Source organism: Gasterosteus aculeatus, chromosome 12 (assembly GCF_964276395.1).
Source record: "Gasterosteus aculeatus chromosome 12, fGasAcu3.hap1.1, whole genome shotgun sequence".
NCBI lineage: Eukaryota > Metazoa > Chordata > Actinopteri > Perciformes > Gasterosteidae > Gasterosteus > Gasterosteus aculeatus.
The window spans coordinates 4,989,235-5,004,860 of record NC_135700.1 but is presented as its reverse complement, the minus strand read 5'-3'; the positions used below and the strand labels follow the sequence as shown (position 1 = coordinate 5,004,860).

Sequence of the window (15,626 nt, the reverse complement as noted above, 5' to 3'; positions counted from 1 at the left end):
TAAATTGTGTAATTATTCTAATACATTTAGAAACAATTCATTCAGACAGACCACTAAATATCAAGAAATGCTTATTCTTATGTAGCATTTCAAACAATTCATCTTCGCAGTTACTTTGCGGGACCCTCAAGCTGCTGGTGACATGTCTGAATCCGTATGCAGCTGAAAACAAGGCGAAGGCCTGTCCATAAAACTGAGGTCTGTTATCTGACATTACCTCCCGGATGCCATGGGAGCGACTTTAGATGAGTGATGATGTCGGTGGACCTGGTGTGAGATAAGAGTGCAATCTCAATATATCTCGAGAAGTAGTCAACGACAAGGACGTCTTACCTGACGGTTCAAAGAGGTCCGCCCCCAACCTTTGCCATGGTCAGTCAGGGTGCCACTGTGAGTGTGGCTCAGCCAGTAGTTTTTCAGCACTGATTCCTGTTTGACATGCGCTGGCCATCCTTCTCAGCACAGCATCATGACCCGTGAGCAGACACTGTCAGCTTTGAGCTGCTTTGCAGATTTTCTATGTATCAGGGACTGGCAGGCAGATTTTTAATGATACAGTCCACATATATGTTCGTTTTCATCTGAGGACATGCTCCCTTTCACAGGCGAGTGTGACAGTGTGTCTGCTGTCCAGAGTGACTTCCCTGGCACACGTATGATTGTTTATGAGTAGTGCATGAGCCTAATTCTGAAGCGCTGAGTGCTTGAAAAGTGTCCTTTTCAACTTGTGCGTAGCTGGAGATAGTGACCGTGATGCATAAGCCACCATTCACCAGATTTGTTCTGGGTCATCGGTCAGTGTGTCAGTCTGTACTTTCTCAGTCTGACTGCACAGAATGTAATATTAGTAACACGTCAGACAGGTCTGTGTAGTGTATGTGTGTCAACACACACACACACACACACACCTTGGAATGTTTTCCCTTGAGGCTAAACCAATTAGAGATTGAACAACATGTACCGAGAGTTGGACTGTGTACACGTTGTTGGATACTTGGTGTTGTTTTTTGCCGGTGCCAGAGGGAAGTCCCTGCCTTAAAAACAACTAATCCTAATAGAATTTGATGACCATCCCTCACATTTAGACTTCCAAGTGTTTAAAGATATATCAAACTCAGACAACTCGGACACAGATAAAGATCCTGCCCAAATCTTGGTGACAACTTTGGTGAAGTTCTTTAGTCGCAGTCTGAGATTCTCCAGACTGATGAAATCAACAGGGATCGGATGACAGGTTTCCCTCTTTGATTCTGTTTCTTCATCATCAGGGTCCTCACACAACAATGGCTTTTCCTAAGGAGCTTTGCTGCAGAAAGTATGATCTGATGGCAGAGAGCCAACAACCCCTGGTGCTTTGTGGTCCAGTGTGTAACTGGTTTTGTTTGACCTGTTCAACGGACTCGCTCATTTGAGTCGGGATCCCTCGGGACCTGGTGAAGGTTCTCGGTGTGGAGGTGAGTCAATGACAATGCAACAATAGTCAAATTAATATATTTTTAATTTAAAAAGCAGCAATTAAAACAACAGGCCCATTTAATGGAGCATCAATAAGCCTGAACTAAAGCTTTTTTCCACGGTGCCATCCTCACAGGTACATATGGAGGTGCTTGTAAAAACAACAGTGGGCAGATATTGTAGTTTGTAATGTGTGTAAAGCCCACATCCTTCCAAATGTCACTTACTACCACTTCATTGAAAATTCTGCATTAGTAGACATTGAAATTCAAGTACTGGAACCGCTTTGCGAGTGAAAACAAGTAGATCGGCACAAAGCTTGATGTTTCCGATCACCAGTACAGTGTAATTATCTTTTTTCTTCTCTCGCATACATCATTCTATCACGTTATTAACCATTTGAGTAAGGCGCTGCTGCCATCATGTTGATGGATCAAAGTACCAGATGCGTTTCTTATCTCTCTCTCTCGTAGTGGTCCGCTCTAAATGCCCATCGTACGTCGGCGCCACAGGGATTCTCGTCCAAGAGTTCAAGCACATCTTCAAAATCATCACCAAAGAAGACAAGCTGAAAGGTAAGACGCCGTCCACAACCCAACGGGTGGCGCCGTGTCCACTTTGTCTAAACAGTCCGAGACTGTCACCTGGCCATGACCTTCACACGGTGGTACGACGAGCATCAAAGCTGTACAGAGGGGAGGTGGCATCATCTGAGGGCAGAGATGGCCTTATCTGACTGTCAAAACACAGACCTGCACGTTTTTATTCACTGTTACGAGCACTTTTCACAATGGCCTCAGGTAGACTTTGACTCCACTATACATTTCACATAGAAAAATGGTTGTTTGCCACTATATTAATTCTCTGAATATTGTATAAAGAGCCTTTTTAAAAACACTGGTGGAAAAGTTCATTCAACTTTAGTAAAATACTACTTTGAATTGCTGTGTCAATTTTTTTCCCAACGATATTCTGCGCTTTGACACCGTGCTCTCTGTTCAGTGATCCCGAAGAGGAACAGCGTGTTCGCGGTGGAGATCAACGGCTTCGTCTCGCACATCTACGCCAGCAAGTTCGAGCACCGAGCCAGCGAGCGCTCGGCCAAGAAGTTCAAAGCGAGAGGAACCATCGACCTGTGAGGCGTCGCCACATGTGACCAACGTGTGGCAGATCCATGCAGGTCATCTCCTGCCCTCTAAATCCACATCTGGAGAAACATTGTTCTGTTCTGTTGACACCAAAGACTTGGTGACAACTAGGTGGCGCTTTATTATGAAGGCGAAAAGGTTTACCTGTCATGGGGAGCGCTGTTCACACAGTGAACTTGTGTTGTGTCCTCTGTGTGAGCAGCTCTGTCCACTCAGAGGACAAACCTCGGGATTCTATCAGGAACCTGAGCTGTACGTGAGGCGATCACCTCAGGAGGGGACGTCTCACTCTGTTGTACAGGGGTGTTACGGAGTGGACACGTTAACCTCACAGCAGGCTACTCTAGTCCCGCTTCCTGTTGTATTTATTGTTGTTGTTTTGAGATGAAATGCACACTTTTTGATCTTTTTAGATTATAACATCTCAGGCCTTTGCACGGCTGCTTCATATTGTTGGGATAAAAAAATGAAATGCAAGTGTGTGATACTTTTATTTGCATTTGTTTATTAACATTTTAATAGAAAAAAACATGAATATTCTTCAAATAAAAGTCTCTCCACAACTTGTCAACTCTTAAGCGTCAAACAGCTGTTACTGTTAACGCAGCTCTCATGCGCTGCCCTGATTAAACTTAAAGCCTCTCTGTTGCTCTCTGTGCGGTTTTACAGTAGTCGACTCACAATGTACTTAAACTTGTACTTTACTTATAATGGCTCTCATCTGTAGCAAGTTGTAAATATTATTATTTGATGAAATTTCCCTCGTTCTTCTGGGTCTTGTATCTTTATGGTTGAAATGCACTTTGGATAAAAGCGTCAGCTAAATGACATGTAATGTAATGGAGCAAGGGAATCCAAGTAGCTCTCGTTATTAGTTTGATTCAAGCATTAATTGTTTCCTCGTGTCGGCAACCGCAGGTTCGACGGCAGTATTTAGTTGCATTATTATTTGGTACTTAAGCTGTACAGAAAGGACAGAGTGAACTAGATGACACCATGTACTGCACTCTTTTGTAGACCGTAAATTGCCGTTGGTCTACATTCTTCTGATGTCATCCACCTGCTGCTGGTACCTACTGACTGCACGTTTGCCTCTTGCACATTCTTGGCTGCGTCCCAGAAGGCCTTGTTAGTTTTTTGTTTTCTGTCCAACTAGATATTGGCACCACTGACCTGGTTCAGAGTGTCCTATAATTAATGCGTCACATTAGTGCACATGTCAGGACACACTCTTTGCAGAGCCAAGATCAACTCTCTTACAGTAAATAGTGTAAACCTGTGCAAGAGCACGCTGTTTCATGACATACTGATTCTATCCTATAACATTTTATTGACTTTTCTGTTTTGGTTGCCGCTTAACAATATAATGATATACTGTATGTTGTGTCCACCAAACAGTTATTATTAATCAATATAATATAAATATTTATAATGCAACTATTGTCTGAAATTCATATAAAGTGAATTTTAAATAAAAGTCGGTGATGGTTGAAAACCTGAGGTGGATATTTCCATGAATAACTTTCCTGGGAGGGAAATAGATTGGTGACGCCTTCTCTGCTCACATGGGTTTGTCTAAAGCTCCAACTCCCTTGGGCGACTCCCACGTCACCAGCACATAAAAGAAGCGCCCGTGCGCCGCAGACTGCACGATCCCAGGACAGCGTCTCAGCAGCGGGACTTTATGCGCAACAACAAAAACAACAACAACAACAACAACGCACTAACGAACGGCTCGTGCTGACTTGTCACCTGAACACAAATGGATACGGATGGGAAATGGTTCTTGTTTACGCAGAACAACCGCGAGCGGATCCGCGCCGTGGAGAACTCGTTCGGGCCGTCGGGGAAGCCGCTGTACGAACCGGGTCGGTTTCTGCTGGGAGAGGGTCGGCTGGTGAAGATGACCCGCAAGGGGCCACAGCCCAGAAGGTTCTTCCTGTTCAACGACCTGCTGGTGTACGGCAGCATCATCGGCCGCTGGCACAAGAAGCAGATGATCATCCCCCTGGGTGAGCCACACGGACATCAGGCATCTCCAAACAGGGAGGGGGGCATAGACATGAAGGGGGGGCTGCTGGTAGAATCCGGTTGAAATGTAGGCTGTTAACAGGTGCAAATTGATCTATTTTATTAGATTACCAAAAACAAGTCATATATCTACATAAGCTTAAGTTACTTAAAAGTTATAATAAGTGAAGATATGGTTACACAAGGCTGGTATTGCATTACATTTTGAGTGGGAACTGCAATCAAATCATATTTCAGAGTTTTTTTTCTGCACTCCAAAAGCTCTGGGGCTTGAATACACTGTAAAATAAATCATGGGGGTTGAACTTAAAAACAAATGTTCAATTGCTGCCTTACACTTTCGAGTAGTCAAATTGGATTTACAATTTGGTACAAATCATTTTTTGTTTAATTTAGCCATCGATTGCTCTCCGTAAGTTCACATGACTGTATAGTACATGTTTATCCAACTTAGCAACGTTAGTTTAAAAGAAACAACTTATTATCATGCATTCTATTCACTAGATCTAACTACTTATTTCAACTCTTTTTTGAGTTAGAAGGAAATGTTACCAGTTCCTAGTAAACAGAATATTCACAATAATATAATAATGTAATGTAAGATGGACTTCATCAATATACAAATAATGAGCAACCCCATACATCAGGGGTTTCAGAGTCCGGAGCCGACATACATCTTTCTCTTTCTACATTACATGTCATTTAGCTGACGCTTTTATCTAAAGCGTCTTACAATAAGTGCATTCAGCCATAGGGGTACAAACTCGGAAGAGCAAAAAATAAGAAAGTGCAATTTTCTCAAATAAACCAATTTACAATTTGCTATAGATGAGTGGCGTTATAACTACAATTTAAGTGCTACAATTTGTTAGTCTTTTAGTCGAGGAAGAGTCTGAAGAGGTGTGTCTTTATTTTGTGGCGGAAGATGTGAAGGCTCTCTGCGGTCCTGGTGTCTTCAGAGAGCTCGTTCCACCATTTTGGAGCAAGGACATTAAAGAGTTGTGATCTGGTCGAGTGTTTTGCTCTCAGTGAGGGAGGGACAAGAAGTTTTGCAGATGCAGAGCGGAGAGTGCGGGTTGGGATGTAGGGTTTGACCATGTTCTGGATGTAAGCTCGACCCGATCCATTCACACCATGGTACGTGAGCACCAGTGTTTTGAACTGGATGCGGGCAGCTACCAATAGCCAGTGAAGAGAGCGGAGGAGTGGAGTAGTGTGGGAGAATTTCGGATGTTTATAGACCAGTCGAGCTGGTGCATTCTGGATGAGCTGCAAAGGTTGAATGGCGGTAGCGGGGAGACCTGCAGGAGGGAGTTGCAGTAGTCCAGGCGGGAGATGAGAAGATCCTGAATCAGTACCTGCGCTGCCTTCTGAGTGAGAAGGAGACGAAGGGTGTATCTACGCGCTAAAAAATTTCACCGTAAATTAACGGAATTTTACAGGCAGCAAGGACGCCAAGAATTTACCGTTATTTTACGGTATAATACCGTGAATGGTCTTTACACTATGTTACCGTGAATTTGATTACTGTTTGTTACTGTAAACTTTTACCTTTTACCGTGAACTAATTTTACTGTGAATTAACTGCAATTTACTGGCAGTTGATGCTAGTAACTTACTGTTTTATTTACAGTGCCCTACCATATTTTACGGTATGTTGTCGTATATTAGATTACAGTTTGTTACCATACGATTACTGTTTTTGTGTTATAACACCAGAATGTTACCGTTTACTTATAACCGTATACTTTTGCATTTAATTCCCCACAAATTAAAGAAAGACAACCAAACTCATTTCGGTCATAGTGGTTGGAGTTTATTTGATGCCTTTAAGACAAAAATATTAGACATTTGTAACCAAGAACAAAACATAAAATATGCCGCATGTATACAATAATAAAAAAATGAATCATGAAATCATTAGAAACAAGGTAAACCAACAATACGCTATGGAACACTTTCAATTGACCGCAGCAAACGGCTGGCGTCCTTAATCTAGTGCCTCTGTAAAACAAACCAAAATAAAATATTTAGAAACACTGTCATTGGTAAAATATCAATATTACAAAATTGAGGAAGACAACCAGATGTAAGGAAGGAGAATGTTAATCATGCTAGGCAAATAACACTTACCACGTTACTTGGAGGGACGAGGCAATGAGAAACTCCTCCGATGTTGAACTGCACTGACAGGTGTCTGATGTCACGTTCAGGAGCAGGCGGTCACAATTAACACTCAAATCTCTTTTAGGCAATGAACACTTTGAATAATACAAACATTATAGCACATTCCGGCTACTGAAATGATAGCAAAGGCGGCGCATTGGGATAGGGGGAGTGTGCTGTGCAGCAAGGTCGGCGGTTCAAATCTTGGCTGCTACCTGTGCCAAGTTGAAGTGTCACTGAGCAAGACACCTAACCCCCAATTACTCCACATAAATTATGTCAAACAATGGGCGTTTTGGATAAAAGTGACAGCTGCATGTATACTAATGACTGTAAGTCAAAGTCATCATCGTATCTCATGAGATACTATCTCATTATGATGACTTACAGGACCTGTTTTTCAGTGCCTGAAATGGGCTTCCATACATTAACCTACAACAGATGTAGATTGATTGTGATTCACTGCACTTGTATTTGTATTTCCGCCACTTCATAAAATATATGTAACATGCAGTTGAATTACGGTAGTCTGCTATTATTGGAAATTGACAGGTTTAACTGTTTATTCATGACATTGGCCGTTAATTTACAAGCAAGGGATGGTTATTTAACTGTATGATACAGTTATTAAGACATACTGTGAGATACCGTTAGAAATGCACCGTAAATTTACAGCCACTTGTTACAGTGTACAGGATCACGTTGTCGCAGTGATGTTGGGAGTCAGGGAAAGTTGGCTGTCGAATGTGATGCCGAGGTTCCTAGCAGTCAAAGTGGGCGTTAGCAGGACCAGATTAGCACTTCGCTGTACCCTGGGCAAACATATTCAGGGGCCCCATGGTCACAACCCCAGGATGCAAAATACAGAATAATTTACAGTAATATGAACTAAATATACTCAATACTTCAAAAACTAACTGTCATCAAGTGCATTTGATGTACAGATGTGCAAATGCTCATAGAAAAACAAATGCACCTCAAGGCCACTCACTCACACATGATTTTATAAAAACAAAACTCATCAGTATAATCTGGCAAATTTGAAATTTGGAAAACACATTTTAGAGTGGGGGCGGCGCGGTGGCGTTGCCTCACAGCAAGAAGGTCCTGGGTTCGATTCCACCTAGTGGCCTTTCTGTGTGGAGTCTGCATGTTCTCCCCGTGTCTGCGTGGGTTCTCCGGCTTCCTCCCACAGTCCAAAGACATGCTCTGGGGATCAGGTTGATTGGGGACTTTAAATTGCCCGTAGATGTGTGAATGGTTGTATGTCTCTGTGTAGCCCTGCGATTGGCTGGCGACCAATCCAGGGTGTACCCTGTCTATCGCCCGAAGTTGGCTGGGATGGACTCCAGCCCCCCCGCGACGGGGTGCAGGATAAGCGGTTTGACAATGGATGGATGGATGGATGGATTTTAGAGTGGCGTTTTTCTGGACTATGAATGTGCAAACTGGTGTACAATATCTTCAAAATCAAGGGCAGTAATGAAGTTCATGTTCAATGGCCAAGAGAGAAAGTGCAGAGCGCCGTGTCTGTGACATTGTGGTCATCAGCTCATTTTAAACTCGTTTCAAAACAGAAAACGACCTCTCACCCTAACAGTTAGACACAGGCAAGGTTAAAAACATTTTTAGTGCAACATAAATATTTGGAAATGTTGTCTTAAGTCCATGTCTCTCAAGAGCTTGCAGAAGCTGTACAGGTGAAGTCTCATTCTGCACAAAGTGCTTGACCTGAATAAGTTCGTCTGAGAAGGAACTATCCAGATCTGTCGGATAAGTGGTGCACAGCTTAGCAGCTCTTTCACGCACATAACAACCATTGCAGTCCCTCTCAAATAAAATAAAAAGAGGTCACACACATCTGTGTAGGCTTCGATGCGCTTAGATAGGCACAAAGAGTCAAAGTCTTTCAATGATGACATAATATGTTTCAACCTTAAATCTCTGACTACTATCAGTAAAAGCTACTTCTCTGTCATCACCAGACTCTTCTGCAAATTTCTTTCTTTTTCTCACACGTCGAGTGTCAAACTGTTAGTTTTGTGTGGCACTAACAGTGCGTGCGGATTCTTCGAGCTCTGCAAACTGTTCTCGTAGAGTGCCAACATATGAATGCAGTGACCGCAAAAGGCCAAGAGCAGTAGCTAAATCTATATCGCTTCTTTGGAGTTCGGCACTTGTTGCCTTAAATCCATGCAGTACCCGGTCCCACAATATAGTCATTATTACGGTATCAAGTTTATCAAGTTTTGTGACCAATGCAGCAGCTTTTCAGTTTGGTTTGTGTTTTCTCATCACAGTACGAAGCTATTTTGGCTAATATATCTCTGACTGCCCTGTAATTTTCATTGAGAGCTTTTGTGGAGTCTGCTCTGCAACCCCATCGAGTGCTGCTGAGGGATTTTAGAGTGTATCTAATGTAATGTTCGTTGTTATGGAAAACTGTATCCCAGCGATGTGTCGATGCGCTGCAAAATGTATACAGGGACTGTACAGTTCAAAAAAGGAGTTAACCTCCACACAGCAATTATCAACGCAGTTAACACCCATGAGGTTCAGCGAATGGGCAGCACACGGTGTATATTGAATTAGTGGGTTTCGTTTTTTCAAGTGCGCCTGGAGCCCGCTGTATTTGCCAGACGTATTTCTAGCATTATCAAAACTTTGACCACGACAGTTTGACAAGTCTAACCCCAAGCCTCGCACCATTTCAATCACAGATTCAGCTAGGCTTGCACCTGTGTGGCTATGAAAGGGCTCAAACCCAATGAAACTTTCCACTACTCTGCCATCTGCACTGACAAAACGAAAAACAAATGTGAGCTGATCTACGTGTGCTAAATCTGGCGTTGAATCAATGATTACAGAGAAATATTTAGCGTGTCTGATTTCCTCTATTACTTGCTTAGTTTTGTCACCCATTAATGAAATAATGTCTTCACACACAGTTGAGGACATCTAAGATGGCTTAACTCTTCCCTTGTTGCCATGCTTCTCAAGGTGCTCCTTTAAAAAAGGGGTCAAACTCCGCAATCAGTTCAAGCAGTTCCAAATAGTTCCCATTGTGCGCGGAGCCCAGCAGTTCGTTATCGCCTCGAGTTGGCAGTCCTCTCGCTCCCAAAAATTGAATAGTCTAAGGACTTCTTTCCAGTACTGCAGTTCTGCCTCTCACATTATCGGGCAAGAAAAGTGTCAACTCTGCATTCGTATTTAGACCTGTGCAATAAAGAAAGCATGTTTTGCCTGTGTTCTGCACTCTTTTCATGATCACTAATCCTCTCTGGATGTTTCCAATCACAGAATCCGCTGATAAATGCATGCTTTTCGGAGTTTGCAGGCATAGCAATAAACTGATCCAGTTGATAGCGAGTAAAGAAGCCATTCCCTGGCACAATTTGATTGTTTGGGAGACGGCAACTAAGCACGTCGTTGGTGAGGGAGCATGTCCGAGTCTGGACTCCCTTACCGATGTCGGATACTTCGCAGCCCGGTTCAGGACAGCTGCATGCCCCTGATATATCGCCTCATCCCGAAGGTGCTCCGTAACCGGTCCCCATAGTGCAGGATCCCCAGGGAGTAGTGGAGGTGTTGAGGTACAGGGGCAACTCGCAGACTCGACGAGCGGCTCAGATGGCGGTGAGACTCGAGGTCCATCACTGCTTCCCTCAATGGTCTCACTCGTAGCAGAATCCGGGCGGTCGGTTGAAGATGCCGCGGGCTCTTGACTCTCCGGGCTGTGGACATTAGCCAGCGGCGTGCTCGGCAGTGAAAAAATGTCCTGGATAGCTGAGCTGTCGTCGTTGACGAGCAACAGTTGGTAGCATTTACTGGAGTGAAGAAATTACCTATTTTCGGTATACTTTTTATACTATAAATTTTATTTGTGATGTCCTTTTTTAATTTCCGTTTAGCGCTCCCACTTAGCTTCTCCATGTTCGCATTTTTTGAGTTGCTACGGGCACTTGACATCACGTGACCTGCTCAGTGCACGTTGACTGGTGTCCCACGTCATTCCTCATTGGTCAGTCCGATTGACTCATTGAGGAGAGGGTCACAGCTCACGGACACAGTTGCCCATATGGTTTATCCGGGCTTGGGCATTAGCACGGAGTTGCGAAAAGTCCTGGGTCAGAGAATCTTTTCCCGGAAAGAGAAGTGGTTCAGTCTTGTTGGGGTTGATTTTCAGATGATGAGCAGACATCCACTGAGAGATGTCAGTCAGACAGGCAGAGATCCGTGCCGCCACCTGGGTGTCCGAGTGAGGGAAGGAGAGAATTAGTTGAGAGAGTTGGTGTAGAGCGAGAAGAGGAAGGGACCCAGGACGGAACTCCAGTAGTAAGAGGACAAGCTTCTGACACAGATCCTCGCCAGGTTACCCGCTAGGTGTGGCCGTTGAGGTAGGACGAGAGAAGGAAGAGAGCAGAGCCCGAGACACCAAGTTCCTGAAGGGAGGAAATAAGGATCTGGTGGTTGACTGTGTCAAAAGCAGCAGAGAGGTCCAGAAGGATGAGGACAGAGGAGAGAGAGGCCGCTCTAACAGTGTGGAGTTGCTCTGAGACAGCAAGGAGAGCAGTCTCTGTGGAATGGCCTTGAAGCCTGACTGGTGGGGGTCAAGGAGGTTGTTACGGTGGAGATAGGAGGAGAGTTGGTTAAAGATCGTGCGAAAGAGTTTTGGACGAAAGAGAGACCGCTCTGTAGTTATTTTTTTCAGATGGGTTGAGGTAGGTTTCTTCAGGAGTGGGTTTATTCTTGCCTCCTTCAGAGAATTGGGAAAATAGCCAGATAACTGAGCAATGTTGATGTGACAGGTTAATGGGTTAGTCAGGAGCAATAGATTGTAGAAGATGTGATGGGAAGGGGTCAAGAGGGCAGATGGTCAGACGGGCAGAGGTTACTAGGGTAAGAATTTGGTTAGGAGACAGGTGGGTGAAAGAGGAAAGTGAGGGTGATAGAGGTGAAGTCAGTGGGACGCAAGTAAGGCAAGGCGATTTTATTTGTATAGCGCTTTTCATACACAAGGCAGACTCAAAGTGCTTCACATCATAAGTAGTAGGAGGTGGGTTTGAGAAAGAGGAGCATATGTCAGCTATTTTCTTGGTAAAGTAGTCTCCCGGAAGAAGGGGGGAGGGGGGAGGAGGACTAGGGGGTTCGAGGAGGTTGTAGACGATAGAAAAAAGTTTTTTTGGGGTTAGAAAATGAAGATTCAATTCTGGATTGGTAGAAAGAGCTTTCAGCAGCAGAGATTAAGAAAAAACAAAAAAAGAGGATAGAAGAGATTGAAACTCAAGCAGGTCAGCAGGTATTATATTTACGCCATCTCCTTACCGATGCTCGCATGGTGGCTCTCATGGAACCGGTTGAGACAGCAACGGAGCCGGAGGGGATTTGCCAGTCCGTCGGGTCGTAAGAGGGCAGAGAGAATCTAGAGAGGAGGAAAGAGTTGAGGAGAGTCTCTGCAGCAGCGTTCGGATGCAAGAGTGAGAAGGAGTCAGTTGAAGGGAGAGTTAATATAACAGAGGATGCCATTGAGGAGGGAGAGAGGGAGCAAATATTGAGACGAACAGGTACAGAGTCAGTTGATGGGGCAGGGTCGTTAGTTATAGAGAGTGGGAGAGAGTAAGAGATGAAGAAGGGGTCAGACACATGAAGTGGAGTTACAGAGAGGTTAGTGGTAGAGCAGTTTCTATTTATAGTAGTCATAGTCATAGTCAGATGTAGTCAAGGTGATTGCCGGCTTTGTGAGTAGAAGGAGAGGGACTGAGTGACAGAGCGAAAGAAGAAAGTAGGTGTAAGAGGTCAGATGACTTCTCTGTCTGGATGTTGAAGTCACCCAGGAGGATGAGCGGAGGGCCATTTTCAGGGAAATTGTATAGGAGAAAGTCCAGTTCTTCTAGGAAATGACCCAAGGAGCCTGGTGGACAGTAAAAGACAACAACAGATAGGCCCTACCCTTTATGATGTGCTCTTGTGTTTTCCTATTTGCCGTCGTGATTTGCACTTCAGGGCAGTGTTAATTTTGGCAGCTATTTTTGATTTAGTCTTGCATATTAAAAATGCATATTAGTTTTAGTCACATTTAGTCATTTTAATCCTTCTTAGTTTTACTTGACGAAAACTAGACTAAAATGTAATTAATGTAATGTCATGTAATGTCACATGAACAAGAGCCAAATGGTTGAAGTGTTTGTGTGAGCTGATATAAATGACATGTGAAAAATCATTACATGAAAGGATTTGGATTTTAACAAATAGCAAAGCATTTATTTGCAAGGCAATTTAACAAATTGGCAAAGGTGTAACAACTTCATGAGGACCAGGGATCTAAACGCAACACTGTTGTCTTTGTCTGTTGCGATGCGACTTGCAATGCTTTTAACAAGGACACCGGAAACTTCATGGCCCTTTATTGTTTCCACTGTCCCAACAAAAGAGACCCCTAGTAACGGACCATCTCATCCAGCCGAGGAAACGCTGCCTGCCGTCGCCAGAGAACAGAGCAGAAAGGTCCGACAGTCTTTAAACGGGTCTTCATGTTTCTGTGAAGCAGCGCGGCTTCAGCCTGCTAACAGGCAGCTAAACCGAGACAGCTGAGCTAAACTAACAAAGCGTACGTTCAAACTCGCCCGAAGCGTAAATAAGTCGTCGCGGCCCGTAGTCGGTGCACAAGAACCACCGCTGCACCGCTACGAGCGCGCGTTCTGGGTTCGTGGATGACGTCATCATGACGCGTTAATAACCACCGTACTCTGCCTGTCTGTTGTCTGTTAGCTGCGTGCGAATTTAGGGGGGAAAAGTATCGTGACTTCGTCAAACACCAACATGTTCGTCTCGTCTCGTTAACAAAAGTTAGAATAGAGTCATAATTTTTATTTTTTAAGATCATTTTCGTCACGTCTTAGTCTCGTCTTAGTCATGGAAAAAAGGTTCGTTAACAAACATATTTCGTCATAGTTTTCATCGACGAAATTCACACTGCTTCAGGGCCACCATATGTTTGTGATCCGGCTGTTCAGAACGTACAATTTTACATGGGGGTCCAACGGAAATTGAAGCGTTTTTAAAAGTGGCCGTTTGAGGAACTGCAGTTATTGGAACTTCATTTTGACTGTTGGACATAACCGTAATTAAAACTCACAGTATTTAGTTCATTACATTTTTAGACTATTTTGCAGTGTAGGCAGTTGGCAATTTTTAATCTATTCTATTGGATTACCAAAAGCAAGTCATTGATCTGAATAAGCTTGAGTTGCGTAAAAGTCAAACAATGTAAACCAAACCATAGGGCTTGAATGACAAAACCAGCAGAGGGTTTCTAAATATGACTTTCCTCTGAAATTCATTTCAATTGGACTGTTATTTTTTATTTTCAGAGGACTGCCAACTTGAGGACCTAGAGAACGGATTATCAATAAAGAACCAGTGGCTGATCCGTACGCCACGCAAGTCCTTCTACGTGGCAGCCGCCTCCCAGGAGGAGAAGCGGGCCTGGATCCAGCAAATCGAGGACTGCCGGTCCATTCTGCTGCAGAACAGGGACTGCCGGATCAGCTCCCACTTTGCCAAAACCTGTATCCCCGACTCTGCCTCCGCAATCTGCATGCGCTGCTTCGACAGGTTCTCCGTGACCCAGCGTCGACACCACTGCCGGAAATGTGGCTTCCTGGTCTGCGCCGCGTGCTCCAAGACCCGAGCGGTAATCCAACACATCCACCCGACTAAGTGCTGGAGGATCTGCATCGGGTGTCACACAAACTCCCTGACCAGGACGACGGAGGAGGCCCAGCGGGTGTGTCACTGGAACGAGCGCCACACAGAGAGGAGGAGCTCAGGATCAAGTGAGGAGGAAGAGGCCATGGAGCAGATGGAGGACGGTGACCCCCCCAAGTGGTTGAACTCCCAGGTGGAGAACTGGCCCATCTACGTCAACTTACAACCACACTGCACTACAACCGCACTTTGCACCGGGTACCACTCAAGCTCCTCGACCAGGACGACGCAGGAGGCCCAGCAGGTGTGTCACTGGAACGAGCGCCACACAGAGAGGAGATACTCAGATGGAGAGGATGGATCAAGTGAGGAGGAGGAGGCCGAGGAGCAGATGGAGGACGATGACCCCAAGTGGTTGAACTCCCAGATGGAGAACTGGTCCATCTACGTCAACCTACAACCGCACACATGCAGCCCTGAGCATAAGAAGGTGGAGAAGAAGAACAGCCTGGTGTGGCCTTGTTAATGAATGGACAGGATGCTTTGGACAGTGGAAGGTCATTATCATAAATAATGTATAAAGTTAAAATATATATATTTATACGGTTCTTATGTTCATTTTTTGATACATTTTGGGATTCATTTCCATTAGATGAATCTGTGATTTTGGTCATGTGTTTTAATGCTTCAATCTACTTGAATGTTGACCACAAATGTGAACAACGTCTTTATACTTTTACAATGAGTAAGAGAGGAAATGTGTCTGCAAATGTTGTGCATTTGATAATAAAATAATGTGCTATGCAAACCCGTGTATTTTCACTAATATACAACCGCATCCGCTTAAGAGACCCGTCCTCCTTTCTGACTGTTCGTACTGTTACAGAAACATTTTCATTTAAGAAAAAAGCCTGCATTCAAAATACAAGCGTTAGTCCACAAACCCACGGGTGACGTCACGACGGCAGCCAATGAAGCGTTGCATCTTTCTGTACAGAGGAAGCCGATTATTCTCCCAAATGACGTCATCCTGTCTGAAATGTCAGATTTGTTCTGGGTCATCGGTCAGTGTGTCATCGGTAAGTGTGTCAGTTTGTACTTTCTCAGTCTGACTGCACA

General features: G+C 44.2%; 2 protein-coding genes across 4 annotated transcripts; both read left to right on the top strand.

Moving 5' to 3' along the window:
• The first annotated feature begins 417 nt into the window (after positions 1–417).
• LOC120808028 (ribonuclease P protein subunit p29) lies at positions 418–3,154 on the top strand. 3 transcript variants are annotated; one of them, XR_013451549.1, is made up of 3 exons: positions 418–1,454; positions 1,929–2,030; positions 2,458–3,154. XR_013451549.1 is itself a non-coding variant. In XM_078085301.1 (2 exons), the coding sequence occupies exons 1-2, from the start codon at positions 1,901–1,903 to the stop codon at positions 2,592–2,594; spliced, it is 267 nt and encodes an 88-aa protein (XP_077941427.1). In that variant the 5' UTR covers positions 1,788–1,900; the 3' UTR covers positions 2,595–3,154. The 3 variants fall into 3 exon arrangements, 1 of the variants encoding a protein (XP_077941427.1); XR_013451550.1 differs by lacking the exon at positions 418–1,454 and adding an exon at positions 1,513–1,591; XM_078085301.1 differs by lacking the exon at positions 418–1,454 and having other exon boundaries at positions 1,788–2,030.
• Positions 3,155–3,540: 386 nt separating this feature from the next.
• On the top strand, positions 3,541–15,310 carry LOC120808036 (pleckstrin homology domain-containing family F member 2-like). Its single transcript, XM_040160605.2, has 2 exons — positions 3,541–4,615; positions 14,171–15,310. Exons 1-2 carry the CDS (start codon positions 4,366–4,368, stop codon positions 15,031–15,033), a joined length of 1,113 nt encoding a protein of 370 aa, XP_040016539.2. The 5' UTR covers positions 3,541–4,365; the 3' UTR covers positions 15,034–15,310.
• Positions 15,311–15,626: the final 316 nt, after the last annotated feature.